Source organism: Sorex araneus, chromosome 5 (genome assembly GCF_027595985.1).
Source record: "Sorex araneus isolate mSorAra2 chromosome 5, mSorAra2.pri, whole genome shotgun sequence".
NCBI classification, from domain to species: Eukaryota; Metazoa; Chordata; class Mammalia; order Eulipotyphla; family Soricidae; genus Sorex; species Sorex araneus.
In genome coordinates, this window is record NC_073306.1 from 50351889 (window position 1) to 50362655 (window position 10767).

Here is a 10767-nt window from a genome sequence, read left to right on the forward strand (position 1 = left end):
GGTCACCTTCTCTCCCTGTGGGCTGGGCTGGCCCAATCGATATCCGAGGACCAGCACATCAGCCACACTTGGTATCCCATTTTATGCTCATTTCTTTAATGGCACAGAAACAAAACACAGCGTTCCTCTGGAATGCAGTAGAACAGAAAGGACAGAGCCTGGCTTTGGAGGTCCCAGATCGAGGTTGGAATTCCAGCCTCTGAATTCAGTAACTGAGATGGTGACTGGGCATGTAAGACAGTGGAGCCAGGCTGTCAGCAGTGAAGTGGCGCCTGTGCAGGAGGATTACAGTGAGGCTTAGTGTTAATGGATGCAGAGCTTGCAGAAAACACAATGGAATTCACTGTGTCTTGATGGTGCCACATTCTCTTCCCTTTTAGGATGAGACTCCTGGTCCTGGGTTCTACAACATCATCCACCAGTCTCCAGTATTCAACAGTGTCTCGTTGTCTAAGAAAGGAACGTGTGCTTTCCCTTCTCTGGTGAGAACCCTGTCTCTGGAGTCAGGATATTAGATAGCAATTTCCTTCATTTGTTGGTTGTCATATTCTGGCCCAATGATCCCTTCTCTCCAAAGACCCCCTAGATCTAATTAGTAACCATATTCTCAAATTGCATGCAGGCCAATTGGAGCCTCTGTATTTAAGTAGTTGTTTTCTATTGCCACCTGTTGCCAGAATGGAGAGATAAGCTAAAGAAATATTCAGATCTTGATCATTCAAAACACATCTTGTCTTCATGGTGTGGACTCACAAATGTTCTTCTGATACTTTTAGCCAAACTAGGAAAGTGATGTTACTCTGGACATGTTTTGCTCTAAGATGTTTAATAAGGCTTAGTTTAATTGGGTTGTTCAGTTACTGAGAAATTTGTTGGGAGGGGAAAAAATCAGGCAAAGGACCTGAAATTTGTGTGATCATCTTTTCTCCCCACTGCTTTTCTTTGTAAAATGTGGATCTTTGCCTTTGTGGAAAACTCTATCAAGAAGCTATAAGAAAATGCAAATATACCTGACCACATTTGAGCAGAACAGTCTTTATTGAAATATTTGTAAATTGAGGGACTGAGAGGGTGCTTGCTGTGTACATGACTGACCCAAGTTTGATTCCCCAGCACCCCAAATGGCCCTAGAGCCCTGCCAGGAGTGATCTCTGAAAGCAGAGCCAGGTGTGACCCAAAACAAAACAAAAAATAAGAATAAATATTTATAAATTGGCAAGAAAACTAGCAAAAGAGTCAGACTAGTATAAGTCTAATAGAGAGAAAAAAGCAAGAAAGAAAGCAGATCACATTTTAGCCTTAAAAAAAGACAACACTGCATCTTATCCCTTTAAAAGTTATAGTAATCTTGGGGCCGGAGCGATAGCACAGCAGGTAAGGCGTTTGCCTTGCATGCAGCCGACCCGGGTTCAATCCCCGGCATCCCATATGGTACCCCAAGCACTGCCAGGAGTAATTCCTGAGTGCAAAGCCAGGAGTAACCCCTGAGCATTGCTGGGTGTGACCCAAAAAGCAAAAAAAAAAAAGTTATAGTAATCTCTTGCAAAGATGTATTATGGTATCTGACATTGGAATTTCTTTTGATTAAAAAAATACACAAAGGGATCATTTAAGACTCACTGACTATAACCATTTAATGGAATTCTAGTTTGGCAGAGCTGAACACTCAAGGACCAAACCAACTTTAGCATTAACTCCATATGAGCAAAGCACTTGCCTCAAGTGAATCCACAGAACAACCACACCTCTACCCATTTTCTTTCCCCAAACCATCTGAGCAAAGAGATTCAAAAGCCATGGGCAAAAGAAGTGCCATCTCACGCTGCCATGGCACAGAAGACAAGACTTAAGACCTAATCCTGACTCAGCGGTGGATTCTTGATGTGACCTCAAGCACGTCACCCTTCTATGTCCTACTTACCTCATGAAAGTGGGGAGACTCCCTGAAGGCGCTGTGCAAATTAACGCTGCAATGAGTGAAATACTCTTTGAAACTGCAGAGCATTATAAACATACTAAATATTATGATTGTTACCACCTGAGTCACAAACATTACTTCCTGCAACACCTAGGTTTTCTCTCTGAGAACATCTTTGCCAAATAGTGCCACTGCCCTTTCCTACTCACTGCCAAAGAAAGGACTGAATCAGAGCACATGATCCATTTCGTGTGAGGCTTTGCACACGGAAACTTCCCGAAGGATAAGGGTGGCTGGACTGGAGGAGAGGGGCTTAGAGAAGAGCTGAGAATCACAGAATCCTATCAGGTCTTTTCAGATTAAAAAAATGTTCTGACTAAACCCCAGAGAAATTAGAAATGAAGTTTTCTAGGCTTCCTTTCCCACCTTTTGATGGACAAGGGGATATGGATCTTTTTAATAAACTCATTTTTATATTTCCTTAGACAGGAAACTTCAGTGGAAATTTGTTAGCATATCACACATTTTACCTTGTTCCTTTCTGAACTGGATACTAGTTTCATTACTCTGTCCCAATTTATTTTATTTTATTGAAGCAAAATAATATTGAAAGACATCCAGAGAAAAGTGAAGGGAGAGACAGAAAAGTACATGTTCAAGAGAGAACAAGCCAGAGGCGGGGCAAACAACCCTGTCTTATTTTAGTGACTTTCAGACAGAGCATCTTGTTTCCAGATCCCAATATTTGGAGGGAATTAAAATTTGCCCTCATCAAAAGTGGATCTGTCATAGTGACACTGGTATGCCTAGGAGTGTCATGGGTGAGGTTGATCAGAAACCTCTGTGGGGCTATAAATTTTAGAAACTTCCTGGTAACTATTGGAACTACGACACCCAGCCTTTTGAGAGGACCTGTCATCTCTCTAAATCCAAATAATATAAGGGTTTCATTATGTATTCTAAATCGTTGCTTGAGAATTCATGATTTTGACAAAGACGTTCAAGGAAGCAGGCTTGTTCATAGCCTTTCTATGCTATTTGCCGGGAAGCAGGAGTGGTTTTCGAAAACTTTATATGTGCTGGAAAGAGGTTTGTAAATGCCAGCATATTCAAGGTTGGCGCCCACAGGTCTGGCAAATCAAAGAAAGTCAAGGAAGGGAGAGAGGTTTGGGAGGGAGCAGTTTAGCTATATTCTGGGACTAATTCAATGATACGCTTTCTGAAACTTCACCTTGATAGGAGCGTTTTGAGAACAGTTTCCCCCCACAAAGTTACAATAATAGGTATGCTAGACCCCAAAGTCTTCCTGACTGACTAAGTTTGGAAAGTTTCTGCTTGTTTTGGGCAGCAGGGCAATATCCAGTGGGGTTTAGGAACTGCACCCAGCTCAAGGCCAGGGTCATTGCCAGTAGTTCTTTGGGGGAACCATGTGGGCATTGAACCTGAACCCCCCACAAGCAAACATGTGTTCTAGCTCTTTGAGTTTTCTATTTAGCCCTAAAGAAGTTTCTTTACTGTAGAATTTCTCAGCACGCTTAATAATTCCACCTGTCTTATGAATTTTCAAATATTATGAATCTTCAAAATAGAAGTACGGTATTTGAGGCTTTTCAAATTGATCTGATTTTGGAATACTTCCCCTGGTGCTGCTACTGTTTAATTTTTAATTTTTGAAGAAGATAGTCTTAATTTAAATTTATTTGGATAGATGTGAGGGGAGAGGAAAAGAGAAATATGCGTTGAAGAGAGAACACAAGCTTCTCCAGAGTGGAAATAAGCAAAGAAGCGTAGAGACAGGCAAGTGTGATCCATGTTCAAGGGAGACAAGGGCTTGCAGGGCCAGTCACTGCTGCCACTATTCATACAGCTTTATGGAACTGACAGCTACTTTGGGACATAAATGATTTTGAAAAACATACTTGCCATTCTATGAGGTGATTCAGAGTATCCATACTACAAAGTAGCTGCCAAGGAAAGTTTCACCTTGACGTCTTTTTAAGGAAGTTTAAAGAAAAGAGTCTGCCTCTCCACCAGCAAAGGAGACAGAGGTGAATGTTTCTTTTTGAACCAGACTGCACCCCGCCACCCCGCCTCCCCGCAACTGTCCCTGGCCCAAGTCCTGCACCAGCTCATGTAAACGGACACACAGGCTGGGTGATCTGATCCACGCTGCACAGTGGGCACAGCGCCCTGAGTGAGAATGTTGGTCCTACCAATTAACCAGTCAAGGAACTTCAGTGTCCTCACCTACCAAGTGGAAATAACCCTAACATCAGTACCCAGGGTTGTCATGAGGATAAAATGCAAGAACTCGTGCAATGTATTTGGTTAACTTAATGCCTATTAAGTTAACCAACAGAAGACCCAAGCTCAAACCCAGAGTGGCTGCTGAGCAGCTGAGACTGGGCAGGAGTGCGCCTGCCTCTGGCAGCATATCTACCCACACACCGCAGGGCATAAGCCAGGTGCCGAGAACCCCTGCTTCCCCACAGAGTGAACTGGGGCAGGGGCCAATGCCTTTCCACAACATGCCCCACTTCCTGCACTTCTTCGTTATCAAATTCTGTGAAGCCGAGGAAACTCAGAGCAATGTTATCAAGCTTTAAGCCATAAAATAAGATTATTTCGTTTTATCAGATTCCAATATTTGCCATATTGTCCTAGGGTAAAATGATGTTATCATCTAGTTTCTATGGCCTCTGTCCTTCTTCATTTGGCAAACAATGATTGTTTGTTTTTTTAAACTGAAAATAGGTTGCCATGGCTTCCGGGAAGGACCAGAATCGCTTCTGTTGAAACAGCAAAAATATTGTTGATTTTTTATGAGCTCAGTCATTAGGTGGGATTATAAGGCATACTCGGACACCAAGCCCCATGGAGTTTTAATTATTTAATTCCAATTATTTAACCTTAGAAACGTGATGGGAGGTTCTACTCAGAAGGAAAGACTGGGTTGAGGAAGAAAGTCCTAAAGCTTCCTGTCATGTAAATTATCCAATTATATAGCCAATAAGCTCAGTGTAAATGGCCTGAAATAGGATTGGATAGAAATGCAATCACAGCAAAATTATTTTTGCCAACTCTCAAATGTAAGATGAATAATTTGAGTAAGTTTACAAAAGTTGAAACAGGTCTCAACTTGCAATTACCTAGAGCAAATTCTGAAGACCTGAGGTCAGTTTGCCTATTTACTTGTTGAAGTTTTTGCCTCTGATAAAGTGGTCTCAGGCCTTATGCTGGAAATCATCTTCTTTTTTAACTTCCTTTGGTTTTCTCTTCACAGTGTGCCAGGATGGACACCATCATTTCTAAATACCCTGCTGCCAACACATACACTATTCGGTCAGATTTTGTTTCAAAGAAAGATTTCAGTACTACCTGTTCGAGCATGTTCCAGTTGCCAGGCTCTAGAAAAGTTCCCAGATTTGAAACTCCTGCACCAAACCGTTACAATGTAAGAACATTGCTTATGCTTGCTTACTACTAACTGACTCAACAGTTGACTGAAATAAAGGAAAGGAAGGCGGAGGAGGGGGCAGTTAGGGGGTGGTTGGGAAACAGCCTTTTTATGCAATGGCAAACCAGTTAGTATTTAATTTATCAACTACACAATAGGTGCGTGAGAATATGGAATCTGTTATAGGAAATTATAGAACAAGAAAAATTTGGGCAAACTGGGGGCCAGCGTAGACAATGGGCTGCTCATTACTCTGGGGTATGATCATTCTCTTTTATTATTTATTTATTTGGGGGCTTTTTTGGGGGGGTGTTCCCAATAGGTCCTCAGAGGACTTAGGGATTACTTCTGGTGATGCTCAATCATGCTGGTAGTTCAGTGCCAGGGACAGAGAATGTGGTTCCAAGGACCACCAAGCCAATCCACAGTGAAAATTCTTATTTTAATTCCTCCTATCATGTAACCTTTCTGAGACAATGTTTTCATTTGGATCAATGATTATCTTTTTTACCACTTTACCTATAGACATGATTAATTTTATGTTAGATTCTTGTAGTGAAAATAAGGCATCTCTCATTAGAAAATATTTTTTTAAGTCTTATGAAAAATATGAACTGGAGTGATAGCACAGAGGGTAGGGTGCTTGCCTTGCATGTGGCCGACCTGGGTTCGATTCCTCTGCCCCTCTCGGAGAGCCCTGCAAGCTACTGAGAGTATCCAGCCCCCATGGCAGAGGCTGGCAAGCTCCTGGTGGCATATTCGATATGCCAAAAACAATAACAACAAGTCTCACAAGTCTCTACAGTGCTACAGTAGTCACTGAAGCAGAATGACATAATTGATGGCTAAAGATGAATTCAGGAAGATTTAGTTCAACTTGACTCTGCCACTTTCCATGGTAGTGACTTTGGGCAGGTCCCTTAATGTTGCAGGACTCAGGTTATAGCTCTGTAAAGTGGGAATATATAGACATAGTATTAATAACTCAGTAGTGTTAAAGAAAATATTAAATAAAATAATCTATGCTAAATGCTTAGCACTGCACCTAACATATAAGAATAGCACGTGGAAATGAGCAGAACTGTCTTGGGGAAGTCATGTTCCTGTTGAGCCCCAATTGTAAAATGGAATTAATTACACTTGCCCCACAAGTTTATTATAAGAAGCAATGAGACTTTAAATGAGAAATACTGTGAAATGCATAAGACATGATTTGTTTATAAGATATTAATATTATGTTGTGATTAAAAATATTTTGGTTTTGAAATACCTAATTTTTATTGTATATTTATCAGTAATACTTCTAATATTAGTTATCAGTAATACTTCCTGACTACAATGATCCTGCTTACCTTCTATGATTTATTCAGTCAATTGTAATTCATATAAATCTCTCTTAGGTCAGCACTGTCCATGAAATGTGTAGGGGCCACAAACATCATTTAGATGTTCCTGGCAGCCGTATATCAAAGTAAAAAAAGGCAATGGGTGAATTTAATTATATTACTATATTATATTCAACCCAGTATATCCAAAATATTATCATGTAAATATAAAATTATTATTGTATATTTTACATTATTTTTGTTACACTAAGTCTGTAAAATCTAGTATTTATTTTATATTTGCAACACCTCTTTATTTGTTCCAGTCAGGTTTTCCACTGCGCAATAGCCACATTGTGGCCAGTGGTGACTGTTGGAGAGATCAGCTCTGCATAGTCTTTCCCTGAGGATGTCAGAGCCAAAAATAAAGATGATGATGATGATTATTATGATGATGGGGATGATAATTAAGCACTTTTAATGGCCTGTGTGCTGTTCTAAGATTTGCATATCCTCATCTTCCTTAATATTCATAAGAATCCATGCAATGAATTATCTTGCTCTCAGTTTTAAAAAGAGGAAGCTGAGAAACAGAGGTGAAGACACCACTGACACACCAGTGGGCACAGCTAGATGGCTCAGATGAAAAGCTGACAAACTATCAGAGTTACTGTGTCCCCAGCATACCACTGGGCTTCCAGCTGTGGGCTCTGTGGGCAGTCTGTGCCAGATCAGTGAAACTGCTGGATTCTACTGTTGAAAATTTTGGTATGCAGGTTTTGTGACTGAAATCTCCAGACTTTCTTAGGGTTGGGATGGGTTACCTCCCCACACCTCCCTGTACTTCTGGAAGCCTCAGCAGTCACATCCACACCTCAAAGCGGTCACCCAATTAAAAAGCTATTCCAGCTTACCATCCTGATAAAAATACCAAATGCCCTGAATAAAAACCATGACCTCTTAGCACCTGTATTGCAAACCATAATGCATAAAAGGAAAAGGGGAGAGAGAGAGAGAGAGAGAGAGAGAGAGAGAGAGAGAGAGAGAGAGAGAGAGCACAAGAAGGAAAGTGTCTCCCATAGAGGGTGGCTGGGGAATGGTGGTGGGGAAATGGGGACATTGGTGGTGGGAAATATACACTGGTGGAAGAATGGGTGCTGGATCATTGTATGACTGAAACCCAATTATGAACAGCTTTGTACTGGTCTATCTCATGGATATTCAGTTTACAAACATTTTTTAAAAGTAATTTGGAGTTCGGGGCTGGAGAGATAGCACAGAGGGTAGGGCGTTCGCCTTGCACTCGGCCGACCCGGGTTCAAATCCCAGCATCCCATATGGTCCCCTGAGCACGGCCAGGGGTAGTTCCTGAGTGCAGAGCCAGGAGTAACCCCTGTGCATTGCCAGGTGTGACCCAAAAAGCAAAAAAAATAAAAAGTAATTTGGAGTTCATGCCCAATTCGATCAACTTAATTAATGGCTGAATAAATAGCAATACTCCTACATTATTTAAAAAAAACAAAACCCTGCTAGATTCTAGAGGGGAAGTCAGCAAGCAGTTGTAAACACAGACAATTAGACTGTGGTCAGCTATGAGGGAAACTAATAGTTGGAACCTGAAGAAGGAAATATGGGAGGTTGTAGCACCAAGCACTGGTCCTCAGCCAAGGATTGAAGAGAGTCAGCTTTGGTGAATAGCGTATGCAAAGATCCTGGGACAGCAGACCGTCTAAGCCTAGAAGAATCTACGAGATGGTAGCTAGAGTAGCTTGAGCTAGAGAAAACAAGGGGAGGAAGGACCAGACAGGTAGTCAGGGTCCAATTCATGTGGGGTCCTAAAGAAACCAGGTGAGAGTTCTAATTTTGTCCACTGTATACTTACTGGGAGGCTTTTGGGGAAGGGGAGAGTGGACTAGAAAGTATGGGGTGATGTCATCTGAAACACTTAAAAAAAAAAGCTCCTAGTAACTACTCTATGAGAATGGGCTGTAGTATGGGGCAAGCCGGTTGTGGAAAATCAATTAGGACCTTTTCCTAACATGTCTGGTCCAAGAAAGCTTAAGGGTGATTCTGGGACTAGAGCAATGGTCAGATGCTTGCTTTTCATGTGGCTGACCTGAGTTCGACCCCCCATACCTCATTTGGTCCCCCGAGCACTTCCTGAGTGCAGAGCTGGAAGTATCCTCCGAACATCACCAGGTGTGCCCCCTCTCTGCAAAAATAAAGCAATAAGGGAGACTCTTGGTGACCGCATGTTTGCTATCCCTGGGAGAGGGCCAGGGCACTTGGGAAATAATCACAGCACTGTCTTCCCTGAGGTGACTGCACTTCTGTGTCCTCCTGCTTTTGTAGCTAAAGATGTACAGTTAGGTGTCCCATGTTTGTCCCCCCTCTCTGTTCTCTTCTCCCCAGCCTCATATCTTCAGAGCTTGGGTCCTGTCCTAGAATGCAGCGAGCAGGCTGCAGCACCAAAGGAATAAATCCCCAGGCATATTCAGTTATGCATCTCAAAATGACCATTTCACAAGTCCTCTGTTCTTCCACCAAAAGATCTGTTTTAGAGCATGTGTTTTCCTGCTCATTATTGTCGGCTCTAAAAATAATCACGTTCATCACAAAGTACAATCTAGCAACTAGAAAGAAGAAGTCCTCCATACTTCACTCTCAAAGCAAACTGCCATTAAAACCCAGGTGCAATGTCTTGCACATTCTTTCCCTCCCTGTAAGGATTACGCCATTCTCCACTAGGCATCAGCATTCTCTGCTGAACTCTATCTTGGATTGTTTTTCCCTCATGGGTGCACAATAAATCTGCTTCATTATTCTCTAACCTGCCAGAGGAGCTGACTAGTTTGTTAGTCTCATGATGAAACCTTCCACACACTCAGAGTATACAAAATGCTCCCCCTTCTTTTCCCCATTGCTTTGCTGTCTGGGTGAGGAATAAAGCTGAAATACTGTTTTGTCTACAGGGGGCTCTTTTTCAGACCCGGAGAACAATGGTTGAGTCAACTGTCGAGGAGTAGAAGCATGCTAATCCTGTTAGCCACACTCTGCATTGAGGTCTGTCAGGGCCTTTGTGTGCCTTCGCTCACCAAGATCCTCACTTCTCAGTTCGAATGCTTTTCCGTGGTACCGTGTTATTACTTCCTCTCCGGCAACCTGGCTCCTCTCCTTCTGTCCAGTAATTAGTCTGCTCCATCTGATCTTTTTTGTTTGCCCTCTCTGCATGCAGTCTAGCCATTTAGGACCCTGGGAAAAGCTAAATTCCTCCGCCTTTGTAAACACAAAATCAAAATGCCATCTGCATTTCTACAGAAAGGTTTTTTTTTTGACGAAGGGGTATCACAGAAAATCAGACTGTCTTGGCCCCAGCAAATAGTTTCACTCATTCAGTAAATATTTCCAGCCACTGCTGGGACAATTTTTATTGCATCTTTGATCTAATAAATACCAGAGACTGAAATTGGCATCTAAAATATTCATGATTCATGTGTAACATACTAACAATCTCAGTTTTCTTTTTTAACCCTGTTACTTTGAGTTCTAAACACATTGGACACTCTCAAATTTATGTCATATGGATCAAGCAAAATTCTTCATTTCTGGTCAGTCGAGACAAGTCAAGACAAGAGTATGTTTATGAATCTGATCATAATCCTAAATTACATGAATCCCTGTCATGTTCCAAATCCTGTGATTATAGAAGGATTGTTTAAATAGCAAGAAATCAGGGTGGGGACATGCGGAATAAATAGATGGGGATATGAAGAGCTGTGTCCAGGAAGGAATATAAAAATTAGGGACCTGGTAGTACAGGGGTTAAGGTGGTTACATTACACAGGGCTGACCCGGGTTCTAATCACAGCACCATACATGGTCCCCCAAGCACTATCAGGAGAGATCCCTGAGCACAGAACCAGGAGTAATCCCTGAGCACTGCCCCCTCTAAAGAAATAATAATAAGAAGAATTTGTATGTGCAGTGTTACACACTTCAAAAATAACACTGTAATGTCAGTGACTTCTTTTTTTTATTTTTTTTATTAGTTTATTTTTAATTAGACA

General features: G+C 41.7%; 1 protein-coding gene across 1 annotated transcript in view; it reads left to right on the top strand.

Moving 5' to 3' along the window:
* Nucleotides 1–10767, top strand: part of STPG1 (sperm tail PG-rich repeat containing 1) — a 50183-nt gene that overhangs the window by 17786 nt on the left and 21630 nt on the right. The window contains exons 3-4 of the mRNA XM_004603448.3: nt 381–482; nt 5202–5372. Coding sequence (XP_004603505.3) covers nt 381–482; nt 5202–5372 — 273 coding nt within the window. The remainder of the gene's footprint in view (nt 1–380; nt 483–5201; nt 5373–10767) is intronic.